We start from the raw sequence: 22975 nt of genomic DNA on the forward strand, positions 1-22975 counted from the left end.
TGAAATAAATATACAGGGTTGGATAAAAGTAGGATCACAGTTCTGAGTATGCAAAATGCAGTGTTATTATTTATTAACCAGAGGCCCATGCACAAAAATTCGTGCACTCAGGGCGGGGGAGGGGGGTGTCCCTCTGCCCAGCCTGTGCCCTCTTGCAGCCTTGGAGCCCTCAGGGGATGTCCACCTGCCAGCTTAGTGCTGCCGAGGAAGCAGGAGAGGCTCCCACCACACCACTGTGCTTGCAGCCCTTAGCCTGGCATGTGGCTGAGCAGAGCTCCCCCTGTGGGAGCACATTGACCATAGGGGGCAGCTCCTGCATTGAGCGAGTGCCCCCTGGTGGTCGTTCCCAGTCATTCTGCCATTAGGGTCAATTTGCATATTACCCTTTTATTATATAGGATTACTAGAGGCCTGATGCATGAAATTCATGCACTCAGGGGGGTCCCTCAGCCTGGCCTGCACCCTCTCTCAGTCTGGGACCCCTCGGGGGATGTCTGCCTGCCTGCTTAGGCCCAATTCCCCTAAGCCGGCAGTCAGACATCCCTCTCGCAGTCTGGTGCTCTCGCAGCCCAGGACCCCTCACTCCTTACCGCCCACCTGCAATGGAGGCAAGAGAGGCTCCGGCCACCACCACTGTGCTTGCCAGCTGTGAGCCTGGCTTCTGGCTGAGCGGCACTCCCCCGGTGGGAGCTCACTGACCAGCAAGGGGCAGCTCCTGTGTTGAGCATCTGCTCCCTGGTGGTCAGTGTGCGTCATAGTGACCGGTCATTCCACCATTTGGTCTATTTGCATATTAGGGTTTTATTATGTAGGATTGTATTATTTTCCATAAGAACAACTGTAAACCTACCTCCTCCCCATTCCCCTGCCGTATTCTGCATTGCCTCAGAAGATGCCCCAGAAGGATCCAAAAGGCAAAGCTAAAAGTAAACAAAGTCTTGAATTCCCTGTACCTTATGCTGGTCAGACCTTCCCTGGAGAACCAGTGATCAATGATGCTGATGACTAACACAAGGGCTGGGTTATGCAAAACTTCTTCCCTATCCTGAGATTCTATGAGTCTATAATACTGTCTTTTCTTCAATATGTCTTTATCTGGAGAGTAAGATGTGATAAAAGGAGAGGTGAGAGAAATATGAGTCCTTAAGTATTTTATTGACAAGCATTACTCTTTTTACCAAAAGTATACTATATTTTGGCTCTGAATAGAGTTTCGATAGACTTCTAAAGTTGGCTTATTGAAAATTTTAGATTAATTATGATGTTTTCAAGTTAAAATTTGTAGTATGGTACTTTTAAAAAATTACTATAAGGAACATTAAATAACATCTTGGATGAATTTCTTAATCCCTCTCATTCATTTGCTTTCCTAACTAACACTCATTCATTTTTGTTTGTTTACAGGCAATTCTTATGCAAGAAGCTAAACGTGATTAAATGTGCAGGATGAAAAGATGGCACAGGCACTGCTGGTACCCCCGGGACCTGAGAGCTTCCGCCTTTTCACTAGAGAATCCCTTGCTGCTATCGAAAAACGTGCTGCAGAAGAGAAAGCCAAGAACCCCAAGAGAGAACAAGACAATGATGATGAGAACAAACCAAAGCCAAATGGTGACTTGGAAGCTGGAAAAAACCTTCCGTTTATTTATGGAGACATCCCTCCTGAGATGGTGTCAGAGCCCCTGGAGGACCTGGACCCGTACTACATCAGTAAGAAAGTGAGTGTTGATTTCATACTTCTGAACGTTCAGTTATGCTTCCAAAGTTAAGTCTTTTACTAAACACTTAACATTAATAGACTTTTATCAGGCTCATATACATCCCACACCACATACTGTTCAAATTTGATTCTATAAGAAGCAGAAATGCTTATAAGAAATGAAGTCAAGATTGGGCTCCAGTGGAGAGAAGTGAAGAGATGGACCATTTCTACGATGTCACAGCAATTGAGATAGAATTAAACTGGCATTAGCAAAGCGAAGTATCTGTTATTGTCGACATACTTAAGCAGATGGTATACTAGTACTTATCACCCGAGGATCTTGTTAAATACAGATTCTGATTCCATAGACCTGGGGTGGGGCTGGAGATCCCGCATTTCTAAGGTGCCACCGAGTGAGACTCATGCTGCTCGTACATGGGACACATTTTGAACAGCAAGTTTTAGAATGTTTTATTTAAAGCCACCACACAAAATTAAATACTTAGACTTTCTTCTTCCTTTTAAACTAGTTTCATAGAAGGTGGCATGGAGAATATAGTCATATATTCCTAAAAGTAATTTAGTCCAGCACGTTTCTATAGAAATTTTGAAATTTAGTTGCTGGATTATTACACACGATGATGAGAGTGAGACATCCCCCAAGGAACAAGAAGACAGTTCTCTTATGAAAAGGATATATTTGCAAAGATACCTTCAAGAGATGGGGTATCACTTACTTTGACATGATTCAATGCATTTGCAACTTAAAGACAGGAAGTATCTTTAAGCAAGATGGGGGAGGGGGGAGAGAATACTAGGGATTAACATTAGCATTTTCTAAGGGAGACAGATATTTAGTAGTATCCTGAAAGCATTTTTCTCCTCAAATGAAGGCCACGTCATTGTAGGGGAGGTACAGTGGGCTACCTAACAGAGATATTAAGCATTCAGAATCCTTTGATTAAGTAGGTTTTTTAAGGCTCCAACCTCAGCAAAAAACCTTCCTATAATTTGTCTTCCCATAGATCTGCTTAAAAGGAAAGATTGTGCTAGTTATGCTATTGCAATTATTCCAGTCCATGTGAAAGTAGTATATCTCATCGTAAATAAATGGGTTGGCATTATGATTTCATATGCTAGGCTTTAAAACTTGGTTAATGTGAGTCTGCCGCTTGGAAACTGATTGTTCTCTGTGTGCTAACAAAGTCAGCTTTTATTGCCTCCTGTCTGAGAACCAGATTTGGACCTTGATTTGTCCAAAGTGGCCATGACCCATCTTGAGAGACATCGAGACTGTTTTCTCATTACTGTTGGCTGCACTGCTTTCCTTTTGAAATATCTATAAAGATGAAGTTTGAGGTGCTATTGAAGAAAACGTAGTTTATGATCTCTTAAGGTGCAAGTAATGTAAGAAGTTAATGGAGAAGTTCTGAAATTTTAAGATATGGCATGAAACTTATGTTAATGATGAAATCATGCAGGTGAAAGGCTTTTTAAAGTTGTAAAGCATTATGTAACCTTTTGCTGCCATTAAAGATACATTTGCACAGCTAATCGAAACAGATGAGCAACATCACAATGTCTTTTAATGGCATTTAAGTTGACCAGGGAATAACTTAAGAACAGTGACAGTGATAATAATAACAGCTAACATTTGTTGTGCACATACTTTGTCAGGCACTGTGAGTAGAACTCAGACGTACCTCATTTGATATGAAAAGAGCCAGTGGGGTAGGTCCAACGTTAGTGTCATTTTACAGATGAGAAGAGAAGCGCAGAGCGGTTAAGTAACTTATCCACAATCTCACATTATAAGTGGTGAATTCAGGATTTGAACCCAGACAAGGAGGCTCCAGGCCTGGAGCTCTTAACCATTAAGCAAAACTCCACATTGTGTTTATTAATGTAATACAAGAAAAGGTTTAAAAATTAGTTGTATAATTTTTTTTAATTCTCTGATTTATGTGGACCTTCCTACTCATAGATGTAAAGCTTATTCTTGCACCAAGTAGGCAAAATGTTAGTAAAACTACATAACGTGTATTTACTTGGAAAAAAAGAAGCAAGCAGCACTCCAGAGTGGACAAGGATCAGTTTAACATACTTCTACTTATAACGATCATCACCTGAGTAGGAATATACTGTTATTATATTTTTAAAGTCACCTCATTACTTATCATTACTTGCAGACCAGCTTTTGGAATTGACACTATTTACTCCTCCTCCACTTATCTGTCATCTTCTCCAGTCTTCTAAGCTTTTACATCTCTCAATCACATCAGAGCCCACATTTCAAATGTCTTTCTTGTCTCCTGTTCAGGATATTAGTATCTCATTCCTCACTTCTCAGAAATCAAGGTTTGTTTTGTGTTAGATGTTGTTTTGCAGACATAAACTGGCCTTTTTTACACTTACTTTTTGTCCTAAAGGCCTTCTCTATTCTAGAACCTGCAAATTCAATGAAGATGCCCTTGGCATGTCTGTTTTAATCCCATTAGCGCCACACAAATTAATCTCGCAGGAAGAGTGTAAGAGTCCATGTGTAAATGAACAGTTTGCTTTCATTCGCTTTGCTTTTGGATATTTTTTTCAAAATAAAATCTCCTAATGTTACAAGTGGCAATTGCTTTTCAGGGAAATTGTTTCAAAAAAGCATAATCAAATGCATCTTGAATTATGGTGAACTTTACATGTTATTGCTGTCATCGACTGCCTAAATGGATCCAGATTGTTTGACTATAACATTAGATGATCTAATCCTGTGAATTCAAGAAAATCTTTTAATGCATTTGTGCTTCAAGGGCAGTCTTCCCATGTCCACTGTCCCTTCTGGATAATCTCAATGTTAATAAAGAACAACTTACTTGCTCTCTTTATAGAATTGTTCACATTTATAGAATGCCATTCAGAAAAAAAAAAAATGGTTGGTTAGGTAACAGTTGGCTCCATGGTCTTAAATACAAAAGGGCAATGTATAGAGAAATGGTGTTCTCTGCCCCTTATACTCACAATATGTTTCTGACTACCTATTCAAACAGGGCATGTTGTCAGTGAACATGACTATATAAGATATAGACATTGGTTAAAGGGTAAAAACATATTATTAAGTAAATGAATATATAGAATAGATGTCTTATGGGTAAATGGCATCTTAAAGGTAAACCCACATTTAATTAAACAAGTATTTATTTACAAATAGCACTATTAAATACTGTGAAAAGTGTGGAGGAAAAGAAGATTGCATACTCTTTATGCTCAGCGGTTTATAACTTCTAACCTAGCCCTCAGTGGAATGAACCCTACATGTAAATTGCTACTTAACTATAATTACAAGCCACATGCCAAAGTGCGCAAATTAACATACCAAAACTTAACTGGTGAAGAAAACAATTAGGGAGTGATCAGAAGACATCGCAATTTATTTGGAAAGACATGATGGAAGAGGTGACTTTGATAACTGAGGACATTCCCAGAGAGTAGGGATTTTCAACCCTGGCTGAAGATTAGAATCATCTGAGGAAATTTTTAAACATACCATGTCTGTGCCCATCCTTCTGAATATTGGCAATTTTAAAGTCACCCCAGGAGATTCTAATATGAGACAAGACTAAGAACCTTTGATATAGTAGTGGGGCATTGTAGGTGGTTTCTTACTGTCAAGTCTGTTATGGATCTGAAATGGGAGGGAGTTTGCAGAGATGGCCACTCAGGGTTCTCTTTCCTCTAGGATCCTGTGACACCCTTTTTCAGAGTCAAAGGGAGAAGCTGACAGGTTGTTAGTGGGATTGACAAGTGGGTTGAATTGGCTGAAGCAGAGTTGCCTTGAAAGAAAAAAATAAAAGATGATTCTAGAGAGACATGGTAGGTAATCACCGGTAGCGTAGCTTCAATGCTAAATTGATAATGAGAGGTTTCAGATTATAGGCTTTTAGCTATAGAGTTCCCTTCAAAATGATGTACTTCACCCTAATTTTCAATGTAGTTGTCCCTTCTGTTACCAGCAGATCTATAGAATCATCAAAACCAGGTTTTGACATTTTAAAGTAGGACAACTACCATAGGGAAAATCAAGAGTCATCATAAACATTGGAGGTAAGAGACTTGATGTAATTAAAATATTTATAAAAGATTATTTTAATAGCAACATGTACAGAATAAACTGAAAAGTTCCCAAAGCTGTGACAGATGGCAAGCTTTAAATAGAATTGGAGTCTGCTAAGTTACATTATAACTTGGTAAACATTTTGTGTTGGATATTAATTTGTATCATAAAGTTGGAACCTTAGAGACAGATTAGATAATGTTAAGTCATATTTTTATTTGAAGCTGTAAGTTATTTTAGGGGACAGACATTTACCATGTTTTTTTGTTATGCTATACCAACTGGTTTAAACAAACAAGTTTGAACAAAAAATCAGGTAAAAAGTTCTCATGTGTGTAAGCTCTTCAAATAAGCTGCATGTCTAATCTATTAATTTTTCTCATATTTTCTTTTTCAGACTTTTATAGTATTGAATAAAGGGAAGGCAATTTTCCGATTCAGTGCCACCTCTGCCTTGTATATTTTAACTCCACTAAACCCTGTTAGAAAAATTGCTATAAAGATTTTGGTACATTCATATCCTTTTTATGTGAATTGTCTAAATGATACTTCTAGTGGTTGCTTTTTTACATTGTTCTTTAATCTGCTGTTCTCATTAATTTTCTGCTACTTAAAAAAGTATAAAATGACTATTCTATTTATAGGATATTATATTATAAAATGACTACTGTATTATATAATGATTATTGTATTATAGAATGACTATTTTACTTATAGAATATTATAGAATGACTAGTGGATTATAGAATGTTAATAGAAGTAAAATTGCAACTATGATAGCGAATATGTAAATGAATTACATTGTGCAGTAGAAACAAGAGCAAATCTTTACTTTTATTAACCTCAATTAGACCATATATAAGCATTGTTAAAGAAACATAGTCTATCCTATATAATAAAGAGGTAATATGCAAACTGACTGTCACTCCCTTGCACAAGATGGCTGCCCCCATGTGGTCACAAGATGGCCACCACAAGATGGCCAGCAGGGGAGGGCAGTTGTGGGCGATCAGCCCAGCAGGGGAGAGCAGTTGGGGGTGACCAGGCCAGCAGGGGAGGACAGTGAGGGGTGACCAGGTCAGCAGGGGAGGACAGTTAGGGACGACCGGGCCGGCAGGGAGGGCAGTTGGGGACAATTGGGCTGGCAGGGGAACAGTTAGGTGTCGATCAGGCTGGCAGGGGAGTGGTTAGGGGGTGATCAGGCTGGCAGGCAGAAGTGGTTAGGGGCAATCAAGCAGGCAGGCAGGCAAGCAGTTGGGAGCCAGCAGTCCCGGATTGTGAGAGGGATCGGGCCTAAACTGGCAGTCGGACATCTCCCGAGGGGTCCCAGATTGGAGACGGTGCAGGCTGGGCTGAGGAACACCCCCCACCCCCCACCAGTGCACGAATTTCGTGCACTGGGCCTTTAGTTGTATTATAACCTATATTACTAAATGGTCAAACTTCTTTTGCCTTAATTGGTTCTGTATCTTTACCATCTGGGTCTGGCTGTCCCTTCCTCCTTCCTTTTTTTAAAAAAAAAAATATGTTTTTTATGTATTTTAGAGAGAGAGGAAGGAAGAGGGTCAGAGAGAGAGGAAACATCGATGAGAGAGAAACATCTATCGGCTACCTCCTGCAAGCCCCCTACTAGGGATTGAACCTGAAACCTGGAATGTGCCCTGACCAGGAATTGAACCAGGAGACAATGCTGGTTGAGCCATACTGGCCAGACCCTCCCTTCTTTCTTTCCTTCCCTCCCTACCTCCCTTCCTTCTTCTTTCCTTCCGTAAATATTTCTTAAACTTCTATGTGTCTGTGTATTTAATTGATATATATTTTTAAATCACTGAACTTAGTTATAATGATAGTTAAAAAGTATGTGTAGCCCTAGCTGGCTTGGCTCAGGGGATAGAGTGTCGGCCTGTGGACTAAAGGGTCCCAGGTTTGATTCCAGTCAAGGGCACATGCTGGGTTGTGGGCTCAATCCCCAGTAGGGGGCGTATAGGAGGCAGCCAATCAATGATTCTCTCTCATCATTGATGTTTTTTTTTTATCTCTCTCTCCCTCTCCCTTCTTCTCTGAAATTAATTAAAATATATATTTTTTAAAAAGTATGTGTAAAATGACAGAAAAGTGTGGATTTCAATAAGATTTTCAAACAAGTAATGATAAAATAGAAATGTGCTCTTCTGAGGAAGTTTCAAGAATAGGCAGATTCAAAGTAGATTTATATAAAATCAAAGAGACAAAAGACTGGTTACCCTAGAAATAGGGCAAATAGAACTGATAACCTTTTGAGGTACATCTAAATTCTCTCATTCCATGATATAATATTGGGAAGTATTTATATTAAAAAAATAAAAGAGTCAATTAAAAATAATCATAAGCTTCCTTAGAATGAAATCTGGACTGAGGTCTTAAGAGAAATTATCACACTAATTGCCAGGAAGCTCTCAAAATAGTGTTTATCTGTTTAGTCACTATAAGACTACTAGAGTACCTCATTACAGTAGAATTCTTGGTCAGTGTAATCCTTGACTGTACTGGCCTATCCATTCTTAGGGTATTTATATTGTATTTATTAACATTTTGTCTGTCAGTGGATATTTTGAATTATATCTGAACTACAACTTTTACAGTTGTGTTATACTGTAAACTCACTAAATAACAGTCATTTCCTCTTACAGTGCAATTTCACATAACTGATTGGAATGCAGAATTCCCACTTATTTCAAATGGAGATCTCTTTCTATTAAATTCAGTTTTATGAGGAAATGATATAAAATTTACAAAATAGTGGACCAAGAATATATGACAGGCTTTGAAGTTTCTTATTATTTTTTTCATTGTTTTAAAACTAATAAGTTTAATTTCACAGGTAATTTGTGTTTGTGATATTTGTGTGATTTGGATCATGTATAAAGGATCATGATAATATACTAGCATTTATTCCTTAACTAATCTACTTTATTCAGCATGCTTATCATGTGCACTATTTTGACCAACTGTGTATTTATGACCTTGAGTAACCCTCCAGACTGGACAAAGAATGTAGAGTAAGTAGGAATGACTTCTTGCAATTAGAAGTGCACACTCAAATTGCAATTAGAAATGCATTCTCCTTATGGTTATGGTCTGATTTATGGTTTCCACTTTTTGAAGTCAGGATAACCACTTCTAAGAAAAAAAAATTATTTCTGAAATATGAAAGAAGATAAGGGAAGTTTTGGGAGGAGTTTTTCTTCAATTAGGTATTTTTTCCCAACAAACTAAAGGTAGTATCTAAGAAAGATTATAAATAGCATATAATAGGTAGTAAACATAACCAATAATTTCATATAAGTTAATACTCAATCATATTTATGTATTTTAGATAAAATACAATGACCATTTGAAAGATTTGAGGGATAAAATAATTACATTCTAGTCTATCATTATAGGTGTTTAGCTCTATATTATTATATTGGGCATTTTGATTATATGTTATACTTAGGAAAATACATTTAGATAACTAAGTTACTTAGATATTCAGATATATAGTTTACTTTAGCATGTGTGCTAAAACATCAGAGATGTGTTTCATAAAAGAAATAAAATGCCTCCACAAAAGTATGCTCCAAAAATAAAAGGGCTTAAGGGGAAAAGATGATAAAGGAACGGTCACTCAAAACTTATGAAACTGTAATTACTACACTAATGAAAACAATAACAATCCCATTGAAAAGATACTGGCCCAGTTAACTCTCCATGGACATCTGTACCTAAAATCATAGCCAGCAACTACTTTGCAGACTCAGACCCTGGGTCCTGTCCTTTCTCCCTTGAGATGGGGGCCCTGGGGACATTTGAAAGATATTATCAAAATAAAACATTTGATTCAATAATGTCAGAGGCACAGTAGCTCTTGGGCATGTTAAATGAGACCCTGCTTGCACTAAATAAGGCACCTCTGACAATTTTCCACTTTAGTATTAAGTTTTCTTTTATTGCTCAGGATGTTCTATTAAGTGTGGGGAAAAGATGCCCCTGATTGTTTCAAAACATCAATAGGCTAGGGAACATTGTGCATTAAATAACACAATTTCTGCACTAGATCAACATTATTCTCACATATGCGGTTATAAATCACATATGAGGTTATTCATGATAAACAAACATGTTTTGTTTTGTTTTTCAGTGAAGCATAAGGTGTTTAGGTTTTATAAGCTATTTATGTATGGTATAAACCTAAAATTAGTATAATATTTTATTGTTTTAAAAATAATTTCCAATAGGAAATGGGTTATTATAAAAACTGTAGTGTGATTCCCAACTATTTTTATAGATTTATGTGAAGATTTATTGTACCATCCTAAGCCATCATTTGCCAGTGGTTTAACACATTAAAGATTTTTTATAGTAGCTTGGGAATGCTCCCTAGAAATGATTTTAGTAAGTAGAAAATCCAGTTTTTATATTTGAAACAAGCCATTTAACAACATTCTCAGTTACCACTTATGATCTGGAGATTAACAAATGAACATATATCTATACAACTATTCTGTATGTACTTTTCCCACCAGAAGTTATTGAAGCATTCAAACATGTTTACATGACACCTGAATATTACCACCTGAATATGCAGGCTCTCTTTTAAAGTCATTTTTAGAGTTGACTATATCCATTATGAAAATAAACTTAGCCTTACAATTGTTTTTTAATTATATCTTTCATTTGGAAAAGTTTACACAGGTTTCCTGATCAATTATCTCTAGCAAAAAATAAAGCAAGCAAAATATTAGAGGTTACAGAAAAAAACCACCTCCAAATCCCAGAATCCAATGAAAAGAGAAGACAACTCACTTCTGACATGAAAACAGAAGTCATCAGAGCAGAAACAGTCCCTGTACAAAGAGGACAAAGAGGTAGCATGCACAGCTATGGCCTGAGGACCACACTGTATAGTGAGGGTCATATTATGTTAGACAAGGCACTTTTATTAGACATACTAGAGGCCTGGGACATGAATTCATGCACCAGTGGGGTACCTTGGCCTGGCCTGCAGGATCGGGCCGAAACCAGCTCTCCAACATCCCCTGAGGGGTCCTGGATTGCGAGAGGGTGAAGGCCAAGCTGAGGGACCCCACTGGTGCATGACTGGGGCCAGGGAGGGACACAGGAGGTTGGCCAGCTGAGGAGGGACCGCAGATGGGCTCCAGGGCATGTCCGGCCCATCTCATCAGTCCTGATCAGCTGGACCCCAGAAGCAAGCTAACGTACCGGTTGGAGCATTTGCCCCCTGGTGGTCAGTGCACATCATAGCGAGCTGTTGAGTGTCCTTAGCATATCATTAGCATAGTAGGCTTTGGTTGGTTGAATGGCCGACTGGTCGACCAGACACTTAGCATATGAGGCTTTTATTATATAGGATAGACATAGTTATGGGGGGTGGGGGGGGTAGGGGGGAGCGACCTGGACAGAATCAACAGGATGAGTAGGAGCCTTGTGGGCACAGAGCTAAGAAAGATCAAGGTTTCCTTGATTCTTACTTACCTGTTCAATCTAGTTTGGTAATAGGTACTTCTCAACACCTGTTCTGTGCAATCTGTCTCCTATGGTAAGCTCTAGGACTCTTCCTTCCATAGCTATCAACACTCACCATATACTACAAGTATCCCAACAAAATTTTTACTTAACTTTTCTCTTTTTTTAAATATATTTTTATTGATTTCTGAGAGGAGAGGAGAGGGAGAGAAATATCAATGATGAGAGAGAATCATTGATTGGCTGCCTCCTGAATGCCCCACACTGGGGATGTGCCCTGACTGGGAATTAAACTGTGACCTCCTGGTTCATAGGTCGATACTCAACCACTAAGCCATGCCAGTTGGGCAAAATTTTTACTTTAAAAAAAAAAAAAAGGAATAGAAGTAGGGAATTTAATCTTACTCCTAGTAACTGTAGATTACTCAGAATTGTGTAAGTATAGACCATATGGCACTAACCATTAGTATGATAAATAGAACATACACGTGAACGGTCTCTTATGGCCTTTTACAAGGCCAGCTTTCTCTCCAAACAGTAATATCTTGATGATTATGTGTAATACACAAAGAATCAAACTAAAACACAAGTGAACATAATCTTGACATTGCAAATTATATCTCTTCCTAATGAAGTCAGCTACTTCATAATAAGTAAAGAGCAATTAAATATATTCCTTTTCAAATCAACTGAATTGATTAAAAAAAGGAGGAAAAAATTTTAGATGTGGAGATTTCTGCACACATTTTCTTCTGATTTCTTTGTTCCTCATATAAGAAAATTTCAACAGGAAACAGTGCAAAATAACACTCTCTTTTTCAAATATGAAATTCTAGTAGGCTTGAAAATATAACAATTTTTAATAAGAGTAAATCAAATATTTGTGGCTTGGGTGAAATAATCTGAGGAATAAACTTAAATTGCACTTTGAAAAAGAACACAATGTTGACAAGCAAGCATTTCAATTATTTTTTGAAGAAACAGAAATAAGTCATATTGTCAACACTCAAAGAAGGAAGGGCTAGAAATGAATTATGTAAACAGGAAATGGAAAAGTCTTTCACCATTTTAGGAGCTGAAATTTGAATCTGAGCATGTTTATGTTATTTGGCCCAATTGCATAGAGATAGTAGCTGGTGCAAGATTAGATTCAGGAATTTTATCTCTGAAATTTGGTAATTTTATACAAACACTTAAATACTAATGCATTAAAAAGTTTCTTATGATAATATTTCTATAAAATATATATGTGAAGAGAGAAGCAGTTGTATAAACTCTATGCCTGACTCTTAAGTCTATTTTCTAGATTCAAGATATAAAATAATCCTAAAAATAATTCTAATCATTATGAAATTTGAATGAAATATCTATATACATAAAAGCCTAAGTGACCATTACGACTGGTCGACTGAACGACTGGTCCACCATTCACTATGATGCACACTGACCATCACGGGGCAAATGCTCAATGCAGAAGCTGCCCACTGGTAGTCAGTGTGCTCCCACAGCCAACCTCCTGCGGCCGGCCAACCTCCTGTGGTCCCTCCTCCTGGGGATCGGCCCCAATCGGGACTGGGCAAGAAGGCCCTGATTGGCCCCGATCACTGGCCAGGCTGAGGGACCCCACCCATGCACGATTTCGTGCACCAGGCCTCTAGTTTTAGTATAAATATACCAACCCAAGAAATATTACCTCTAGAGCTGTCCAATGAGGGAGACACCGGCACCTGAGGCCATTGAAATTTGAAATTTGGCTAGTTTTAATTATTAAAATGATAATTAGGTATATTGGTTTAAATAAAATATAATATAAAAATTAGGCTCACTGGTTCCTTCTTTTTTATTTGGCTACAAGAAAATTGAAAACTACATATATAGCTTGTATTATATTTTAATCAGATAATGTTGCTCGAGTCAAGTTTGATTATTCAGAAGATATAGGAAACTTATTCTAAAACTTAAGTAGTAAATAAGATAATATTCTTTCGGGGAAATATTATCTCTTCAGTTTAACCCTTTATTCAAAGATTAATTAAGCTTGATTTTAATTAATTTTGTAAGATTAATTAAACTAGATTTTTTTTTTTTTTGGTAAGTGAAAATAGGAACAAAATTTTAGTCAATTGAAAATCCACAGAAGGAAAAGATTTGCTATATTTGAAAACATCTATTTTAACAGTTCAAACAAAATTGTTAATTTTTATTTGGATGATTTTCCTAGGTACACATTCACTGGGATCTATACCTTTGAGTCTCTAATAAAAATCTTGGCAAGAGGATTTTGCTTAGAAAATTTTACATTCCTTCGTGATCCATGGAACTGGTTGGATTTCAGTGTCATTGTGATGGCGTGAGTATTTCTGAAAAATTGATAAACTCAAAGGAATGAAAATAGTTGCAGCATAAATCATGTTTTTGTGGCATATTTTAAATATAGAGTATGCTTATTAATCAAATTAACTATATGCTCCATATATTTTGAGAATACATATTAGAATACATATTACAAGGTATAATCTGGTAAATAAGCTAAAAATTATGTTACTTTCATGTCATATAGTCTTCCACTTCATCAAAATGAAGTTATTCATTGACTATAATTTAATACCACCAACTGTACTTTGATTCATTTTGCAAACGCATTTGTTTACATTAGTGAAAATTATATTAAAATAAAGCAACACAATTTTATTAATTAGAAGCAGCTTTTACCACATGACACCTTGAAGTCTATAGCAATTCCACTTGTTTAACTCAAGGGGCTTAATATGTCAAACCTAGCTTTCATTCTTTATTTAATATAAACTTTGCCAAACAATAACTCGGATTTTATTCTACAGGTATATAACAGAATTTGTAAACCTAGGCAATGTTTCAGCTCTTCGAACTTTCAGAGTCTTGAGAGCTTTGAAAACAATTTCTGTAATTCCAGGTAAGAAGAAACTGGTGTATGATGGTAGGACCCTTATATTTTCAACTGTTCTTGTGTGTTGCTGTGTTGTGTGTGAACTCCCTATTGCAGATATGTGACAGAGTTTGTGGACCTGGGTAATGTCTCAGCATTGAGAGCACTCAGAGTTCTCCGAGCATTGAAAACAATTTCAGTCATTCCAGGTGAGAGCTGGGTTAAACACTGAGGCTGTCTGAATATACGGTAATAATAGTGAAGTTGAAATCACACTTATAGTATTAGCCATGTTGCTTATTATGCTTGTTACCTCTGAGAATGCTAACTGATTTTTCAATGCATTCCAGTTCCTAAAATTTTAGAAATCACATGCTTATTTATGAAGTTGGTCTTTGAGTTTAATAGAGAATTGTATGAGATGTCTATAAAAATACTAGTTTCGCTCTCTTCCTCTATTTTTTCTTTGCATTTATAATGTAAAGTTTTCTCTTTACAGTCTTAAAATAGCTTTGCTACCATGGCTTTATTAACTGATTTGGATTTTACCATTCACTGCAGATCTATTTCAGTAGGGATCTTTTATTTTAAAAGAAAATATTATTATTAAACAGCATGCACGTGGCTGTTTTTATCATTTTAAAATTATTTTCTTCTCTAAATCATTGCTACTTGGAAGCTAGTATAAAGAATGGCTTGGAGGGAAATAGCCTCATGAAACACAAAATGAGAAATGAAAAATAATTGGACCTGTGTTTTTTCATGTTTGTGGCAGCATGTAAAGCCACACACACACACACACACACACACACACACACACACACAACTTCCTGCCTAGATATTTACACTTTCATTTTTAACCTCCAGAAAGCATGTTGTTCACAATTGAAATCTGCTCATCATCCATTTCTCAAACCATCTGGCTGTCCACAAAGCTGGGATTGAGAATGTATGTGACTATTAAGGGGACATGGGGGTATGGCCCTCCTCCTCAGTTGACCTAGCCTTCTCTCTTCTTAGGTTTAAAGACCATCGTGGGGGCCCTGATCCAGTCTGTAAAGAAGCTCTCTGACGTCATGATCCTGACTGTCTTCTGTCTGAGCGTGTTTGCTCTAATTGGTCTGCAGCTGTTCATGGGCAACCTGCGGAATAAATGCTTGCAATGGCCCCCAAGCGATTCTGCTTTTGAAAGCAACACCACTTCCTTCTTTAATGGCACAATGGACTCAAACGGGACATTTGTTAATGTAACAATGAGCACATTTGACTGGAAGGATTACATTGAAGATGACAGTAAGAAATTGCTAACTTTAGCTCTTGCTGAACAAATTTTCAATAAATAGTTGAGGCTTTGGGTGTGAAGCTATCTTTGTAAATATACTTTATTGGTGTCCATTTTGGAAATAACTGAGGTAGTCACACTCTCATTTTTCTTAATGTCAATAGGACTGATATGAAATAAACTAGTTTATTTTTTATATTAACAGGTCACTTTTATGTTTTGGATGGACAAAAAGACCCTTTACTCTGTGGGAATGGCTCAGATGCAGGGTAAGGAACACTTTTTTAAAAAGATATAGAGCACTTTGGAAAAAAGCAGGTAAGAAAAAACATATAAGGATAGCATCACATGTATACAATAAAGAGTGGTGCTGCCTACCTAGGAAGTACCTTCTCTGTCTTACTGGATTGCTATCAGTTCTAAACTCATAGGCATTAACACCATCCCTTTGGGTGAAGATCTCTGCAAAGTTTCACAATTAAGATGCACTTGTATTATTGCTCCGAAGAGCGAATGTCCATAGCCTGTCCTTTCTGTAAATGCTTCAGAGCCACTTAGGAAATACAGGGAAGGAAACACAAGATGGGAGGCTTTGTGTGAATATGTGTAGTTGGGATAAGTTTTGATGTGGCTGGAAAGGATCCAGAATGTAGCATGGTCTTCAGGGTGCAAGCCCAGTTAGGGAACAGCTTTGAGAGACTTCATAATCTTGAAATAACATGAAACCCTGTGTGTAATGAAGCCAAGGGGAAGATGAATGTCAAGGGCATATTCAAGTCTGAGTTTGTATATTAACAGTTCTTTCTGGTCACATTCTACAGTAACAGATGCTGCAATATCTTAGCCAACCTGCTAGTCTCTCATACTCAACATATTTTTGAAAGAATATTATAAATTAATTTTAAATCAGGATAGAGAGTAAATTTTTTAGAATTCAAGGGATAGCAATAGTAAGTGACTCTTAGATCACAGAACTTACAGAATATATTTTGAGTCATCCTAGAGAACGGAAAACTGGTTTAGCCATAAAAGTCTAAGTGGGCTATTGAAAACATATACCAATCTTAGAGATGGAGCTTAGGGGAAATTTTTTTTTCCTGATAGTTTTCCCAACCTTTGTTGTTAGATTGTAATAAATAAGAGCATAACTTCTACAGTTCATATATACTAACTCCACCATTTATAAACTCTTTGACCTTGGAAAAGTGTCCTAAGTTCTTTGTAGCTGAGTTTACTTATTTCTAAAATGAGGAGAGTAGTATCACCTCTCTCTTATGGTTGTTATGGTGATTAATTACTAGCACCTGGTCCATCATAAGCATATATTGCATTTTACTTATTTTTTTTATTATTGTTAATGTAAAAGACTAGATAAGATTTTGGATAAGGTTGATTAATGCCTACTTTATTCTTATTAAATAATAACAATCACTTCCTTTTATTGAGTACATACTATGGGTTAGTTCATTTATTTGCTAAAATTGATAACTGCTCTATTGTTAAATGTCAAATAAAATTCTTAATGAAGTATGGACTTTGGTTAATAATAATGTATCAATATTTATTGAAATGTACCATAAGATGTTAATAATATGGAAAAACTGGGCATGGGACATATGGGAAGTCTATGTACACTCTGCAAATTTTCTACCAATTTAAAATTGTTCTAAAATATAAATGTTATCTTAGAAAATTCTACCAAAGTGGTTGACAAATAAGCTCATTAAGTTGAGCTTAATTAACCTTTGGTTGTCTTCTGACTTTTTATTGTTTTATTATTTATTTATTTAAAAATATTTTTATTTCTTTCAGAGAGGAAATGAGAGGGAGAGGGAGAGATAAAAACATTAATGATGACAGAGAAGCATTGATTGGCTGCCTCCTGCACACCCCCTACTGGGGATTGAGCCCACAACTGGAGCATGTTCCTGACCTGGAATTGAACCATGATCTCCTGGTTCATAGGTCAACGCTCAACCACTGAGCCATGCCAGCCAGGCTTATTTTCAATTATTGACCCTTGCCACTTCGTAAAGAGCAGGATATTGATGGTGCCAGAGACAAAAGTGTGTGATTGCTGCCTCTCTGCCAATCTAACTGTCTATAAATCTGACTTTTTGAACCTAAATTTTCTATTGGTTTCCCTAATAAATTTCATCCGATAAGAGTTTCACTGTGAGTAATTATCTGAAATGTTCTAGAAATGAAAGGCAAGAAAATTAATCACAGACAGCAATGTTGATTGAAATAGCAGTAATTGCTATACTGACCTTAGCTCCATTTCTCTCCCTTACAGCCAGTGTCCAGAGGGATACATCTGCGTGAAGGCTGGTCGAAACCCCAACTATGGCTACACAAGTTTTGACACCTTTAGCTGGGCTTTCTTATCTCTATTTCGACTGATGACTCAAGACTACTGGGAAAACCTTTACCAATTGGTAAGTGTTTTAGTCCATTTGGGCTGTCATAACAAAATACCACACCTGGCTAGCTTACAAATAATAGAAATGTATTGCTTATAGTTCTAGGGTCTAGGAAGTGCAAAATCAAGATACCAACATGGTCTCATCTTGGCCAGAGCCTTCTTTCTGGTTCAGAACTGACACCTTATCACTGTGTCATCACCTGGTGTAAGGAGCGAGGGATCTCCCTGGAAGCTCTTTTTATAAGGCACTAATTTCATTTATGAGGACTCCACCTCATGATCTAAGCACCTCCCAAATGCCCCACCTTCTAATACCATCACATTGGGCATTAGGATTTCAACATATGAATTCTGGGGGCATTTAGGCCATCACAGTGATGTCAAATTAACATGCCTGGAATTTAATTTTAGGAACATACATGAAATGACAAATATGGATACTTGTTTATAACACTCTGGAATACAGAGGAAGGTCCTATTTAAAGTCAGGGTGTTGAGGACCCCAAATGTTCATTCTGTTAGTACCTATATATTGAGAGATTCTTGTGTGAAAGGCATTGAGGGTGCCTTTCAATCTTGGTTAAAATACATTGGATGCTAAAAAGCATTCACCTTCTGGTTATCTAATTATGGTAACCAGGTATTTATTGAGATTATATGAAATACTCATGAAATGATTCCTTTTTCCCCCCCTAGACATTACGTGCTGCTGGAAAAACATACATGATATTTTTTGTCCTGGTGATTTTTTTGGGCTCTTTTTACTTGGTGAATTTGATCTTGGCTGTGGTGGCCATGGCCTATGAGGAACAGAATCAGGCCACCTTGGAAGAGGCAGAGCAGAAAGAGGCTGAATTTCAGCAGATGCTCGAACAACTTAAAAAGCAACAGGAAGAAGCTCAGGTACTGAGGGATAAACAAAGCTTTATTATTATTATTAAAATTTTAAGTAGGAATATTTCTGTCAAATTGGAACTGGATTTTCATTTGGTTTACAGGCATTCATTCTCATTCAGAAAGAAATGTAAAATTGTTGCTGAAGTTGGGAGTCAAAGAAACTTTTTAGATATTATATATAAGAAAATTAGCTGGTGGTAGAAAATACATTTGGGATGAGGTTAACTACGAGGTGTACCAGTTAATAATGCAGATTTTTTTCAATAGATGGAGTTACACATATGTTGATAAATATGCGACTTGATATGTATGCTATTTTGTTGTTTGACAGCAAGCTTCAAAACTTCATGTCAAATTTTCTGAAGGTGTTAACATCATAGATATTTTTAGGCTTAAAAATGTCAAATTTTGTGCCAAAAAAAGAGCATTTGTGGAGAGTTTTAATTCATTACCTTATTTTGAAGAAAAAGCTATCATCTACTTCAGGAAGTTTATGGTGAACATGCTCCATCGCAAGATATTTGTGAACGCTGGTTTAAATGCTTTAAAAGTGATGATTTCAATGTGAAAGACAAAGAACGTCCAGGTCAACCGAAAAAGTTTGAAGACCAACAATTACAAGCATTATTGGATGAAGATGCTTGTCAAACTCAAAAACAACTTGCAGAAAGATTAAACGTTGCTTAGCAAACAATTTCTGATCATTTACAAGCAATGGGAAAGATTTTCAAGGAAGGAAAATAGGTGCCACATCAACTGAATGAAAGACAAATGGAAAACCGAAAAGTCATCAGTAAAATGTTGCTTCAATGGCACGAAACAAAGTCTTTTTGGCATCGAATTGTGACTGGTGATGAAAAGTGGATTTATTTTGAGAATCCCAAACGCACAAAATCATGGGTTGATCCAGGTCAACCATCAACATAGACTGTAAGGCCAAAGAAGACAATGCTCTGCGTTTGGTGGGATCAGGAAGGTGTGGTGTATTATGAGCTTCTAAAACCAGGTGAAACCATTAATACTGATCGCTATCGCCAACAAATAATCAATTTGAACCACACTTTAATCGTGAAATGACCAGAATGTGCCAGAAGACACAGCAAAGTAATTTTGCTTCATAATAATGCACCATCACACACTTCAAAACCAATTAAAGACACATTAAAAGATCTTGCCTGGGAAGTATTAACCCACCCGCTGTATTCACCAGACCTTGCTCCTTCAGATTACCACTTGTTCCAATAGATGACACCTGCACTTTCTGAGCAGCACTTCAAAACGTACGAAGAAGTGAAAAATTGGGTCTCTGAATGGTTTGCCTCAAAACAAGAAAAGTTCTATTGGGACAGTATCCACAAATTACCTGAAAGATGGGGAAATGTGTAGCTAGCAATGGACATTACTTTGAATAAAGCACTTTTGATGTTTCTCGTGAAATTATCATGTGTGGGGTTTTGGGTTTTTTTTAATTACAAAATCTGCCATTATTAACCGGTACACCTAGTATACAATTGTCTCAAGAAAGCTGATAGGGAATCTGATTTTCAGTTTAATGTGAAAAAGAGACATCACTGATATTTCCAACCATTGTATTTTACTACTTATAATATTTGAGGTTTAATCTGAAGTTAAGTAGTCTAAAATGTTAAGAAAACTTTAGGTATACCTAGTCCTAACCATTCTTTTGGGTTTCTGTAGCACAAAAGGTGTTTCCTGCAGCTCCTCTAAGGATATCAGGAAGGCATCTTCTATTTATTAGATTCTAACTTTAAATTATCATTAATGTATGGCCTATTTGGGCTAGGGGCATGTTAAATGGGCACTTATGTCTTGAGGAGAAGAGAAAGGATAACAGTGTTTTATTAAAAGGAAAATATAAGTTGAAAGTTAAATATCATGGAAAGTTATAGTGAGATCTAATTCATGTCAGAGTTACATTGCCTCAAATACATCTGCCAATATTGGGGATGGTAAGGCTTATTAACCATTATATTAATTATCTCATTGCTGTTTTGTTTTGCATTTTCTTAATGACTAATGATGTTGAGTGTCTTTTCATGTTCTTGCTTTCTATATGTATAGCTTCTATTGAGAAATGGATGTTCAGATCTTTTGTCATTATATTAACTGAGTGGTTTGTTTTCTTACTAAGTTTTGAGTACTTTTTATATATTCTAGGGATAAGTCAGTCCTTTATAATATGTATGCTTTGCAAATATTTTTTCCCAGTCTGTAACTTGTCTTTTCATTCTAATAGTATCTTTTAAAATAAAAGTTTTTAATTTTTATATATTAGTTTATCAAACTTTTTTGTTTGATTGTGCTTTTGGTGTTGTATCTATTTTTTTGCCAAACCAGCATTATGAAGATTTTCTCCTATTTTTTTCTTCTACAAGTTTTATAGTTTTGTGTTTTATATTTAGGTCAATGTAATTTTTTGTGTAAAAATGTGTTTTATGGGTTGATATTGTTGTATATATAGACTAGAGGCCTGGTGCATGGATTCATGCACCGGTGGGGTCCCTCAGCCTGGCCTGCACCCTCTCACAATCCGGGACCCCTCGGGGGATGTCGAACTGCCGGTTTCAGCTCGATCCCCGCAGGCCAGGGGATCGAAACCGGCAGTCCGACATCCCCCAAGGGATGTAGTAGTGAGCAAGGTGGCAGGCAGCCAGGGAGAGTGAAGCGGCACGCAACCAGGCAGCCAGGGAGAAGCTCCTACTCATCCCGGCCCTGATACACCTGCTGCCGCCACTCGGTAACGCTGCCACAGAGGCTTGAGCCGCTGCAGCTGTGCTTGCCAGGTAAGCCCTGCATCTGGCATCTGGCAGTCAGCTAAGCAGCGCTTCCGCATTGAGCATCTGCCCCCTGGTGGTCAGTGCAGGTTATAGCTTCTGGCCAGTCCTCTGGTTGCTTAGGCTTTTATATATAGAGATATCTAATTATTCCAGCACTATTTACTGAACAAAATATTCTTCCTCCTCTAATTGCCTTTGAACCTTTGTCAAAAATCAGTTATCCATATGTGAGTGGGTCTATTTCTGAATTCTATTCTGTTAAATTGATTTATTTGTCTGTCTTTGCACCAATACCACACTCTTAATTACTGTAGCTGGTTAATAAGTCTTGCAATCAAATAGTGATAATTCTCCAATTTTATTTTTTATCTTTTTCAAAGCCATTTTGACTATTCTAGGTCCTTTGTAGTTTCATTTGAGCTTTAGAATCAGCTTTTTCATTTTGCCTTGGATAGTTTGCTATATCTTGATCATCTTTTCCCCTTCAGTGTCATGTCTTCTATTAATCCCATTCAGGGTATTTTCCATCTCAGACATTACAGTTTTCATCTCTAAAAGCTCAAGCTGCATCTCTTTTATATCTCCCTTGTTTCTAATATTTTGAACATATACAATACAGTTGTAATAACTGTTTAAAGTCCTTATCTGGAAATTCTAACATCTATGATGTATATTGGTTTTAATTAATTATTTTCTTCATGAATGGTCATCTAGTCCTGTGTGGTGTTTTGTTTTTTTTTGTTTTTGTTTTACATTGCTGAAAATCTTCAGTTGAATTACAGACACTGTTCATTTTACCTTTTTGTCGCTCAATATTTTTTTATTTCTATAAAAATTATTGATCCTTTTCGGGAGACATAGTTACATTACTTATAAACAGTTTGATCCTTTTACATCTTCAAAACGTTGAGATTTGTTAGGTAGAACTAGGGAAGCATTTAGTTTAGGGTTATTTCCTACTGTTAATTATTCCCTACTGTTTAGTGAAAATCCTTCTGAATACTCTACCCAATGTCTCGTTCATTCAGTCTTCAAAACCATTATTACATGTATTCTGTCCATTTTATTGTTTATTTCAGGAAGGAGAGTAAATCTGATCCCTGTTACTATTTCTTGACCAGAAACAGAAGCACACAAAAACTTTTGTACATAGTGACTTTTTCATATATAAGGATTCTTTATTTTTTCAGATAGATGGCTCCAGATATTTGAAACTTCATTTGAATGACGGTATATCCTTAGAATTTGTAGTTTTAAAATTGAACTTTTTAATAATACTTAGTTACTTTGAAGATGCACAACATATAACATTAGGTCTTTATTTTAGGCTTTTTTTTGTGTGTGTGTGAGATGGGGATT

At 36.7% G+C, this 22975-nt stretch overlaps 1 protein-coding gene across 1 annotated transcript in view; it reads left to right on the forward strand.

Annotated features, from left to right (window-relative positions):
* Positions 1 to 1454: 1454 nt before the first annotated feature.
* Positions 1455 to 22975, forward strand: part of LOC307106186 (sodium channel protein type 3 subunit alpha-like) — a gene marked incomplete at both ends in the record, with an annotated part of 80024 nt that continues 58503 nt past the window's right edge. Inside the window, 10 exon segments of the mRNA XM_079782441.1 lie at positions 1455 to 1718; positions 6202 to 6321; positions 6323 to 6333; positions 8762 to 8842; positions 13531 to 13659; positions 14150 to 14241; positions 15235 to 15507; positions 15702 to 15765; positions 17793 to 17934; positions 18618 to 18824. Of these exon segments, the coding sequence (XP_079638567.1) occupies positions 1455 to 1718; positions 6202 to 6321; positions 6323 to 6333; positions 8762 to 8842; positions 13531 to 13659; positions 14150 to 14241; positions 15235 to 15507; positions 15702 to 15765; positions 17793 to 17934; positions 18618 to 18824 (1383 nt within the window).

This window comes from Cnephaeus nilssonii (genome assembly GCF_951640355.1).
Source record: "Cnephaeus nilssonii genome assembly, chromosome: 10".
In the NCBI taxonomy this organism is placed as follows: Eukaryota; Metazoa; Chordata; class Mammalia; order Chiroptera; family Vespertilionidae; genus Cnephaeus; species Cnephaeus nilssonii.